The sequence below is a fragment of the Microplitis mediator genome, chromosome 6 (genome assembly GCF_029852145.1).
Source record: "Microplitis mediator isolate UGA2020A chromosome 6, iyMicMedi2.1, whole genome shotgun sequence".
Lineage (NCBI taxonomy): Eukaryota > Metazoa > Arthropoda > Insecta > Hymenoptera > Braconidae > Microplitis > Microplitis mediator.
In genome coordinates this window covers 19,074,309-19,086,853 of record NC_079974.1, presented here as the reverse complement: position 1 = coordinate 19,086,853, position 12,545 = coordinate 19,074,309, and the positions used below count along the sequence as shown (strand labels likewise).

Sequence of the window (12,545 nt, the reverse complement as noted above, 5' to 3'; positions counted from 1 at the left end):
ATTCTATAAAAAATTATTATTTGTATACAGAAAAAAAATATTTCTCGTCTCAAGAAAATTTTTGTCTTCACTTCACAATAGAAAAAATTTCTTTGGGAGAATAAAAATTTTTTGCGTCAAGAAATCCTTTTTTCTGTGCATAATTATTCAACTTAAATTTACTACGTAGTTAAAAAAAATTTTTTATAGTAACTGACTATTTAGATATAATTATAATTAAAACTTATTTAATTAATGTAAAAAATTATCTTAGATACTTGGGGAAAATAAGAGATTTCTATTTTTAAACTTCTATAAATTGATTTCTAGTATTGGGTTTTTTTGGTTCCACGACAACTGATCCCAGACAATTGATCCCCGACAAGTAATCACACGATAATTGATCCCATAGACAACTTCATAAAATAATTAATTATTAATTAATTACTATCACATGAGTAATAAAAATTCACTGTTGTAAATATGAAAAGTTAAATAATATAAATTAGTTGTTGATAAAAATCAATTGACGATCAATTGTTGATGGGATCAGATGTCGGTGGGATCAGTTGACGGTACACCGGTTTTTTTATCTCAGTCACTTTTTATCTTGATGAATAATAAAGAGAAGTGAAAAACGTAATAAGATTTTCCAATGATTTTGATAGTTGATGCGCTTTGGATCTGGGCGAGCTGGACTTTTACAAGATTCAACAGGAAGTGTAATAGTTCAAGATGGACATAATGATGATAATATACAAATGCAGTCTATTGTTGAAGGTAAATTTCCCGTAAAAACAAAGAAAAATCTGAAAACCGCCTGACCCAAAACTTCCCGCTATTTCCGAGCTCTTGAGCTTGAAAACTCAGGGCGCGTTGCTAAGAAAAAAAATTTTTTCCCTCACTTCTATGAGCTAGCGTTTTTCCAGAAGACGTCTCTGATACCCCGAGACCTCCACACATTCAACGGACGTCTTAATTTTGCTCGGGATCGTCGTCTAAGAAATTCTATAGAAAATCGATCGAAAATCTAAACTCAGTACTCGGTTTTGAGAAAAAAAATTTGTTCCCTTCACTTCTGTGTGCTAGCGTTCTCCCAGAAAACTTGCCGGGAAGTTTCTGGCCCGCAAGATCAGGCGGTTTTCAAATTTTTTTCACAGTTTATATAAAATAACTCAGTTTTATTCAATAATTTATTTATTTTACAACAGATACACAAGAAGATCACCCCGGGCCAATCGAACAAATTATAATGGCCATTTATTCAATCCTACAATTGTTCGTCCACTCATCTTACTTAGCAACAAACATCTTAATGATGGTAAGTTACCAAAATTCACACAATTCCATTCACTATTTAAAAACTCATAATTTTAAATTTACTTTGAAGACTTGGTCCATCATGTACCACAGCTGGACTACTTTCGTCTTTCTCCTATGGGCACTGATAATATGGATGGCGCCAAGCAAGCGCTCAGCAATGATGAAATGCTCACCATTTGTCGTCATGTACGGAACAATACTTCTCCTAGTTTGTTATGTTTACAGCATGAACTTAACGACCGATGAGTTACCGAGTACGATAGTTGATGGTGTCCCGATGTCCGAAGTGGGTTTTCCGAACTCAACGGAATTAAAGAGCTGGCACTTGATGGTGAAGTGTGGATTCATGGTAATGTTCTGGATAACAATGCGCCAATACATGTCCGAGCGGCATCAAGCCCGACAGACATCAGCGCTCAGAGACATGATCGCTCCCCTTCGCGTCTCGTTATCAGCAGCCACCGCGATGCATCACCAGACACCGGAAATAAAAAGTAAATTTATGAAGGACGTCGGAACTGTTGTCAAAAAATTACTGACAAAATTCTGGATTGTCGTCGTCGCGATAATGCTTTTCACCAGCGGGATAACCGGGGAACGAATGACACTCTTCCGTATCATGTATATGTCATTGTTTCTCTTCTTCGTAATATCCTTTCAAATTTCATGGGTCGCATGGAGAAAAATGATGTACGGATTCTGGATAACTGTCATCGCATACTCAGTTATCATGTTAATTCTCGTATATACATATCAGTTTCGCGACTTTATTAAATACTGGGAGCATTTGGGTATCAACGAACGGTTGCAAAATGACATAGGTCTGGAAGTGTACAAAACAAAGGACTTATTCGTCCGTCTTCTGACACCGACGTTCTTTGTAATAATAACCGTAATCCAAATCCATTATTTTCATGAAAATTTTCTCGAAGCAACGGACATTGAAAAGGTCCAGGTGCTGCCAGAATCACAGCGCAATAATTCGGATGCTTCAACATTACCACCGACGTCAACACTGGATGTTCTCTTGGGCCCGGATCAAGAATCATCAACAATATTCACACTCAGACAACTAAAACACATGTCGAAGTTAGAAAGAGCTGCATTTTTACGTCGTACTATTAAGCAGCTCATTGATTTTTACAATTACATCTGGCTAATTCTGGAAATTCATATCCAAAAAATAATTTTTACATCTTTGATAATACTCTGCATCAATGACGTGTGCGCAATTAATTTAATTTTTGTCACAGCGATTGTCATTATCATTAACTTCAAACGTTCAATCCAAATAATAGGCATCAATAGCATGTCTGTAGCAATCGCCTTGTTGATGGTAACAAAAATGCTCTACCAGATCCAGTATATCGACCCCACAAATTTCAACGTCAATTGCACCCGAGAAAATCCAGATAACGGCAACCAAACGCTCAAGACTTATAATATCGCCGAGTGGATTGGGTTGAAAAAAGCCTCCGCTGCATGGGATACTTCTGAGGTCAATGCCAACAAACTACCGAATAACGATAAACCTTCTGAGCAAGAAATGCTGGCGTATTTACTCAAAGGTTACATTGGTATCGTTCTTGTGACGACACTCCGAGCGATTATTACCGTGCGTCAAACTTTCTATCGCCATGGACGTGGAGAGTCATCAGAAACACCGGAAGTAATGTTTCCGAAAATAAAAAGAGCTGACGCGGACAGAGGAATCGCAGAGTGTCTTAAATTTCTCCTGAACTACGGCTTCTATAAATTCGGAGTCGAATTTTGTTTGATCGGTCTCGTGATCCTGATCGGCACACGCTTAGATTTTTACTCAGTCGTCTATGGAATCTGGTTATTAATTTTATTCGCCCAATCGCGGCGTAGGACAGCCAGAATTTGGCCATTCTTCAGAATATTTGCCATCATTTTGCTGCCACTGCAGTATTTTTTCGTGGTAGCGCCGCCAACGTGGCTGTGCATCAACTACCCTTGGGTTAATATTTACCGAAGACTTCAAGAGTGGATGTACCTTCCGGACCCGGACAATACACCGAATCCCAGGAAACTGATATGCGATTTCTTCCTGCTTTATATGATCATTCGACAGAGTTTGGTGTTCAATACCGAAGCTAATTCCGTTGCTAACAACATTGACCATCCAGCAGGACACAATTACTCAGTCTTCCGAGATATGGACAAGCCGAACTTCGTCAATCCAGTCAAAGATTACGTGTCGCACATCCACAGCTGGTTAGATGTCATAAAGAGAGGAGTGATGATGAGTTTCATGTGGATTACGCTGTCGATGATGTTCCTCGCTGGCACCAACAGAACAAATCTCTTTTCACTCGGTTACTTAATCGGGGCGTTCATTTTTCTATGGCAAGGAAGTGACTTTTATTTGCGACCACTGAGAGTCATTCTCAGATGGTGGAATCTTTTGATTGGCTACAACGTCGTCGTTATTTTTTTGAAAGTCCTGTTCCAGGGGTTCGGCTGCGTACTCATGACCCAGTTCCAAGAATCCGCATGCTGGTTAGTCCAGTTGCTGGGAATATCCTGCTACCAGTACAAAAATTCTCAGTATAAAATAGACACGACTGATGACTTGAAATGCCCGATGCCGAGAGATGACAGCGGTCTGATGTGGGATGGATTCTGCTTCGCGTTTCTTATAATACAGAAACGTTTGTTCAAAAGTTATTACTTCTTTCATATCGTTGATGAAACCAAAGCGATGAGTATCCTCGCGTCCCGGGGCGCTGAGCTGCTCGAAAATCTTCATCGTAAACGCATCGAATTTCAAGAGAGTGTCGAGAATGCTGTTCTGCAGAATATTAAATTAAAAATGGACAAAATAAAAGCTGACCAACAGAAAATTCGGGGTCCGAGTTACGAGCCAGGGCATCATAAAGTTGGTAAGAAAATAAAAATTCATTTAATTATTTTTATTCTTTTAATTTTAAATAAATCTACACATTGCAGTTGGGTTTTTTATTATTTATTTACGATAATCAATTCATTAATATTCATGTTACTTTGAAATAAAATTTTAATTTACACAATCAATGAATTAATGACTGTGCCAAAGGAATGGCACCACTGGCAAGAACTTGTAGCGCAAGTTCTTACGTTTCTTCAGGACGTACACCGCCGCAAGGTTATCAAACGCCAATAGACGATGACGATAGTGATAACAGTAGTGAAGATCTTCAACATGACAAGCAACGAGACGACCCACCGCCTTTGACACCACGTGCTTCGTCATTACTGCAAGCGCCGTCACCGAACTCGGCTATTTTGACAGTGAGCCTTGAGGGTTATCTAGAACCCACTAGAATATCATTCGGCTCGCCGCCGAGTAGCGAATTAAACCCACGTGGTGTGTCACCTGACGAAACATTTCCAGTATTTTCGCCGCCGCCTTACGACCCACCGCCGAACAGTGATCGGTCTTGTCACTCTTTATTAAGGAGCATACATCATCGTCAATCAAGTCTTGCTGGCGTCAGTTGGAACCCAGAAAGACCGACAACTCCACGGCAATCTATAATATCTGTCACTTCACGGTCTCAGCGATCTCATCATACATGTAACCGATCATATCAAGAAACATCCAGCCTAGGTCATCGTATAATGTACATACGCTTACACGGCTGTGATTTAGAATGCGACTATAGCACCTGCACTTCTCATTTTCTGTCATATCATTTTTTTTTACTGTTTCGTTTTATAAATACAGTCAAATAATTTCATTATTTTACAACATCTATGATATTTATTTGAGTGAATAATTTTTTATCATTGAAATTATTGTTTATTAATAAGTTTTTTTTTATAATTGAGGGGAACCACTAGTGTGACCGCCTGAAAAAAAGATTATTTTTGGGAATTTTTTTAAAGAAAACTATTGCATGGAATGTTTTGGTGTTTTAAGGATATATTTGTGGATATATAATAAATATATGATAAAATTTTTGGACCAAAAAATTGAAAATTCACCGAGTGGATGAAATAAAAAGTTTATTAAACTAGAAGGTATTGTTCGTACCATGACCCTCGATCGAAAATAAAAATTGAAATTTAACAAAATGGAGAAAAGTTGACGCTTTTCGCCCGGAGGGGAGAAAAAATTATTGTGATATCTTCATTTAATATAAAGTTATTGAATGTTTAAGAAACAATGATTTCTATAAGCACTAAGTGTTCAGTGATGTGTTTCCTTACGGAATATTCAGAGAAAAACCATGAATGGGATTTCTCTGGGATATTCAGAGAAAAACCATGTATGGGATTTCTCTGGGATATTCAGAGAAATCCCATGTGATGATAAGCAAATTTGAAAACTTTAGTTTCGAGAACCGATGAGCGGCTGCACTTCAGATGACTAACTCAAAAAACTATTTGAAATATGCCTTCAAATTTTACTATGTTATTTTTGAAGCTTTAGACTCGGAATATGCAAAGAAAAATTGATTTTTTCAAAATTTTACACTAGTGGTCCCCCTTAATGACTTACGATTTTTTAATTTCAGAAATTCCTTTATATCTTTATATTTATATATACTTTAATTATTATTTATTTTTTTTTACATTTTAAATATTATTTCTCTATGTGTTCTCTATTAGATTCGCTCTATCCGAGAGATCGGCCATTGTACAGACGTCGTGCTCCAAAAACTAATCGAGAGGGTAATTGAGAAAATTATTTCTTTCTTACAGACACTAAAATTTTTATCCTGCAAATAATTATCCATCCAGCAGATTAATCCTTATCTACATTTTTTCAGACACTTGTAAATTTCCTTGTACAATAATCACCTCCATAATTATTGTAAAAAATTTTCCTGCTCCTCTGTAAATTATCCTGTAAATAATTTTGTTTTATTTTTAAGTAGACGTTTGTTTCTGTGCATGGGTGTCCTTGTGAATTGTCCAAATTATAATAAGCAAAGAAGGTATGTTTATAATTTGGTTTTTTATTCTTTTAATTAGCTGTGAGATCTGGAGATTACTACATGTTTGATGACGTGGACGATGAAGATGTGACTGAAGCTTTGCCGGATTCAGAAATGGAAATAGATGAAGACGAGCAACGCCAGCAACAGCGACATAAAGGTCGTAGAATGACCGTATCAGAGGTCAGTAATTTTTGTTTTATTATTTTTTAATATTCTTCACATTTTGTTTTTTGTTGGTTAAATATTTTTATTATTTATAATTAAATCAAAAGTAGATTAATTATCAATTGGTCATCAGATACTCTTTCGTATCCTTGTAAGTTGAGGTGACTTTATTTCGCAAAATAACTTTGTCTCTACATGAAAAAAGATTGAGGTTTTATTTATTATTGAGAATATTATTTTTATAACGAGTTTATTTTTTTTAAATGAATATCGAGTTGTTTTACTGAGTATGCAGACATTTAAAATTTATGCTGATGATTTTGTAATGAAGTTACGATGATTATTGATCCATTCTTTGAATTTGTAAGTAACTCGAACACTTTTAATTGCTGTACTATTTTTATAAATTTTAATATAATCGAGTTTATATTTTACGATCCGTATGCCGTTTTTGGATTTTTTCAAAGCTCTGGCATTTTTTCGCGAGGTTTAAAACCAGAAAAAAATAAAAGCTAAAGTTAACTCATGAAACTTTTCGGTATTTTCATGTGGTTTCGGTTCATGTATTATTTGGAGCTTTGAGTGTTGATTATTTTTACAATGAAAAACAACGAACAGTAAACAGAGTAATGCTCAAACAATGAATATCAATAAATTATTTCTATTTATTCTATTGCAACAATTAATTTTAAATAAATAAAACAATTTAGACTTCAAACAAGTATTAATTCCAAGGAACTTGTGATCGCGAAAATTATTTAACATGCGACAAAAATTAGTAAATTGTTTTATTGAAGACTATAATATTTGTCAAGTACGATAAAATCTTTATCACCATAATGCCAACTGTACATGAGATATTTAATAATATTTAAAAATTTTAAAAATATTAACTTCATGGATCTACCAAAGTCTAGACCATGATTTTAATTTATTAAATCATTTATTATTTCTGTTTTACTGTCTAATATAGAATGTAATTTTTACCAACACTTGCAGTATTCAAAACGATCGAATTTCGAGAAAAATGACTGGAAAAATTTATAACATTTTTTTATTAAAACAGCAGAAAATGCCAATGAAATGTAAATAATAGAATTAAAGCTAAAACTCTCTACAGATTTATCGTAGTTTTTTCGATATCTGTTATTTAATATCACTTATCGGAAAAAACGAAAGTCAACTAAAAGCCCCTCGTTTATTCATGAGTGAATGACTTCATCAGATTACTTTTTTTTTACATTTAAATTAAGAAAAAAAAATTAATCATCAAATCATAAAACTCTTATAAAGAAAAGTAATAAATCCTTATCCGAGAGTTACATATCAATTTTCGAAAATAATTCCAAGTCACCTCATTTTAAAATACTTTAATATTTTAATCTCCATAAAAAATTTATCAATCAATATCATCAATCATTTATTTACCGTCATCAATTGAAATATCTAGTATACTCATTCTACTTTTAATTACAAATAATAATAATATTCTTTATTTTATTAATTTCAAGGATGGACCCAATAAAAACTAATACCGATTTTTCGTTCTGCACATTTTATTTTTTCACCACCGCACAAATTAACTTATCATTATAATTAATAACATAATTCCCATGATTGTTTCATTTGAATATTTACTTATTTATTCATAAACTTTTTTTTTTTAAATTGAAAATACATATATATATATATATATATATATATATATATATATATAATATATGCACAAACAAATCTATGGGTTTTGATTCGCTGAGTGATGGTTGCAGCTGATGTCGACGCTGTTTAAGACAGACATAGAGATCGCGACACACGTTGCCATGTACGGAGGAACACCCAAGGATGCACTGAGATTGAGACGTCAAAGTATGCCGCTATCCCGCAAGAAATCATCCATGTCCTATCTAAGTGCACGTTCAGAAACAGAGACTGCCGCGACAACCGATGTGAGCCTTTCCCATGATCCTTAAAAAAAAATCTAACAACTTAGCATACTCTAACAACATATTTATTAACTTTAATTTATTTACTAAACCTGTAAATTAAATATAAATCCTTTTGCCTCGCTATCGTAGTCTCTTAATTTTTTTTAAATTCATTAATTACATAAAAATATAAACAATTATCTCGCTTGTACATTTAATTTTATATTTTGTGTCCAAGATAATACGCCAGTCATTAATTGTCATTAAATTTTTTTAATTCAATCATATATTTGTTATAATTACAATCATTAAAAATAACAAAACTCGAGCTTTTAATTATTTTTTTTTATGTTCATAAAAAAAAAATTATTTAAATTTAAAAATTTGTTTTAGCTTGGACTACTGTAACATACAACTCTTCAGCTAAATTTGAACCGCATTATTTATTTGTTGCTTTAAATAACTTTAGATAATTATTTCATTTTATAAAATATTTGTTTAGCAGGATGTGGACCCTACGAGTGATGCATCGGCGGAAGCGCAAGCGAGACGACAGACACAAAAAAGTAAAAAAGATGATACGCGTAAGAGTCCATCGGACTCGGAAGAAATCGTTGATGAAAAGGACAGTAGTGATACTTCTCAAGAAGATGATCAGGCCAAGAAGAAAGTTTCTTTCTTCACTTACTTTAAATTTTTGTTTGAACTTATCAATAGTTTTATAATTTCTGCTACGAAATATTTGAATAAATTCTCAAGGGACTATCGATACATTCGTAAAGTTTTGAGCAAAGAAAAATTAATTTTAAAGGTCAGTTGAATATTTATTATTATATATGTATATATATATTAAGAGAATAAGGAAAATTTAGTTCCAGTCATATCTATATGATTAAATTAGTCAATTTTATTAAATTTGGTACCGTTGTTAAAATTTTGACTTGAATTTGTGCCTTTTCATGGTTTCAACTCTAGTTTATTGCCAGGTATCGAGATAATAAATTTAGGTCATTCAAAATAAATTTAAATTGCGCGGGAAAAAAACGGTCGTATTTATTTTCTTTGTATGAATTAATATTCTAATTATTCTTTTATTTAAAAGTAACAATTAATAATTAATGGTGTCAAATTTTGGAATTACAGTGGAAATATTGGCTGTAAAAAAAAATTTTCCAAATAAAAGTTGTAGGAAATTATATTTTCTAGAGAAAATGTCTCTTATGATTTTTTTATACGACCAATTTTTGCACCGTAATTTCAAAATTCAGATTTTCATAATTAACAAAAATTTGAATAATTCATTATGAATCTCTATTTTGGAATTACAGTGAAAATATTAGTCGTATAAAAAAATCATAAGAGACATTTTCTCTAGAAAATAAAATTTCCTACAACTTTTGTTTAAAATGGTTTTTTATCAGACCAATATTTTCGCCATAATATTAAACATTTGAACTTTTCATTTCAAAGTTAAGGCAAAAGTCTTGTCCTTAGTAACAGTAATCAAATTTAATTTGGTATCAGTGGAAAAGTCTTGACTTTAGTTTAATAAATTTACCGCTAAAAGATCCTGGTATGATTTTATAAAATTACTGACAAAAATTTTTAAATATTTTGAGACTGGATACTGAATTTTTTTGTATCAATGAAAGGCAATAGTCTTTTGGCAAACTCTCGAAATTTGTTTTTTGTATCTTTCGTAGTCAAGATATTTTACAAGATTTTTTTTTATTAAATTTCAGTGATAATAAAAATAAACAAAATATCTCAGCGTAAATTTACAATACAAGGCTTTAATAAATAATTAGACTTAAGTCATACTTAGTAAATTTAATAGGAAATTTATTAACAGATTTTTTTTTTTCTAGTCCAAACCTGATTTCCGAATGGGTATGAGATTGGGTATCAATCAAATATGGCAGCCAATACCTTTAATGAAAGAAAGGTAAATTAAAAATTAATTACAATTACTATTATAATTAATGTGTAATTAAAAACTACATGAACTAGATTTATATTTTGAATATTTTTCGGTAGTTTTAGATTAGACTGTAGGCTTCATATAAAAATATTAATTTAAGATAACTCGTAATTATAAACAGCTTTTCAATTTGATTTTACAAATTATTTAACGGGTTGCTAAATAACAGTATTGCTAGAAAATTAGTATGTAAATTTGCTCGCCGACAGATCAGAGACGGAAGCAAGTTCACGAGAAACGATTGCTATTGAGGACCAGGATCAACTAGAAACAAAAAGCGAAAGGTAGGGCTCGTAAAATAAAATTCGTTTTTTTTATCAGTCATCTTGTATTTGTAGCATTTTTGAAGTGACATCAATAGTCTTGGCGTGTGATCCTGGTGTTGGTAGCTTGGTTTTAACAAATTTTTCGCATTACATTTAGTATTTTTACTCCACATTTTTACTATTTAATCACAACAGTATTCTATGATATTAAAAAAAAATCTTATTAATTATTAGATTAGAAAATAAATAATTCTTATTATTATATTACTCGCACTATGTACTATTTACTTTTCTATTAGGGCTCTGCAAATAATTCGAATTATTCATAAATTTTCTCTTCGACTTGAGGACATTCTCAGATAGTGCCGCCACTTTTTAAAAATATTCGATGCCTTTAAATCGCAATGACCGTATTAAAATTTCATGAATTAATTTCAAAAAAAGTTAAAACATTAATTGAAAAAAAGAACAACGTAGTTACAATTTCGCCGAGGTATAGATTTTTAAAAATAGTATATTACATACCTAGGTCAGTAAAATAAGAAAAGTCTCAGATCACATGTAATTGTTGGCTAGGGCGAAGCCGAGGCTGACAAACATGTGGTCTGAGGCTTTATTTTTTACTGACCAAGGTGCGTATACTATTTTTCTGCTCGACGGAGCCGGAAAATTGCAACTTCGTTCAGGGCAGTGGCCCAAAAGTTGCTACTTTCCGGCCGGAGGGCAGAAAAATGATTGACTGTTATTATCAATTAAGAGAAACGAAATTTAGTAAATAAATTTTAGCCTTAAAAATTCTATACCTCGGCGAAATTGACCTTTTTCAATTACGGTTTCTATTTATTTTTAAATTAATTAAGAAAATTTTGATACTGTATGACAGTTCAAGGTCTTTGAATATTTTTAAAAAGTGGAGGAGGGTAATGTCTAAGGGTACCGTCACTTATTATCCGAAGACAAAATATCTGCGACAAAATATCCGCGATAAAATATCCGAATACATTTTATCCGATAGACAAAATATCCCCGGATTAAATACTCGATAGATAGACAAAATATAATATAAATAGTACGGTACCATTTTATCAGAAATGTTTAATATATTTTCACATAAAATTTGAGTGTGTGATATTAAAAATAGATCAAGACGTATGCTTGAAATCGTACTGTGCCCTTTTTTTTTACAGATTTTGGGTGAGTATTATTTTGAAAATAGGTCAACATATGCTTGGAAGAGTACGGTACTCGATTATCGAAAACCATCAATTATTTTTTTATTTAAAACATATTTTTCTGAATAAGATTTATCGACAGGATATTTTGTCACGAATTTTTGTCTCTTGAATATTTAGTCCGGGGATATTTTGTCAGGGATATTTTATTCGCAAACTACAAGTCGTGCTACCATGTATAAGAATTCTCTTAAATAAAAATTGTATATTTGACCATTGATCAGAATCTTCTCGATTTGAATCGAGTGATTTTAAAGTTACAAGTAATTATAAAATTAACGAATAATTCGAACCCGATTCGCACAGCCCTACTTTCTATTAATCCACTCATAAATAAACGCATGATTAAATCCAATAATTTTTCACCAAGGCATCAAATCCCTTCCTGGTTGCAAGAACGTCTGCAGCGCTCCTTCAAAATCCCAATGAAAATCCTCCAGTAAGTTTAAATCCATTGGCTTCAAGACTAAATTATCACAATATCAAAAAGTATTTATTATTAAAATTTTTAATTTATCATTTTTTTAATTGTCATCCCAAATTAATTAATTGTAATTTAAATGAGTAATAGCTATTAGAGAAACGGTGGTTATTTTTAATAGGAAGGAGAGCTTGCTGACTGTGCCACACATCCGAATCCTGGCGCCGAGTTTGGAGCGAGGATTGGACGTGTCCTCCTCCAGGTATCGGTTTCATGACACATAAAAAAATTATATTCTCTTATT

General features: G+C 32.5%; 1 protein-coding gene across 13 annotated transcripts in view; it reads left to right on the top strand.

The window, feature by feature from the left end:
- LOC130670293 (piezo-type mechanosensitive ion channel component) overlaps positions 1-12,545 on the top strand; it is a 28,086-nt gene that overhangs the window by 11,043 nt on the left and 4,498 nt on the right. For 7 of the 13 annotated variants that reach the window (XM_057473623.1, XM_057473624.1, XM_057473636.1 and 4 more), the window contains 10 exons: positions 648-759; positions 1,191-1,300; positions 1,370-4,208; positions 5,920-5,982; positions 6,286-6,431; positions 8,186-8,362; positions 8,844-9,152; positions 10,210-10,286; positions 10,532-10,606; positions 12,423-12,503. In XM_057473623.1, the coding sequence (XP_057329606.1) occupies positions 648-759; positions 1,191-1,300; positions 1,370-4,208; positions 5,920-5,982; positions 6,286-6,431; positions 8,186-8,362; positions 8,844-9,152; positions 10,210-10,286; positions 10,532-10,606; positions 12,423-12,503 (3,989 nt within the window). The remainder of the gene's footprint in view (positions 1-647; positions 760-1,190; positions 1,301-1,369; positions 4,209-5,919; positions 5,983-6,285; positions 6,432-8,185; positions 8,363-8,843; positions 9,153-10,209; positions 10,287-10,531; positions 10,607-12,422; positions 12,504-12,545) is intronic. The other 6 variants (XM_057473625.1, XM_057473635.1, XM_057473634.1 and 3 more) reach the window with 6 other exon arrangements.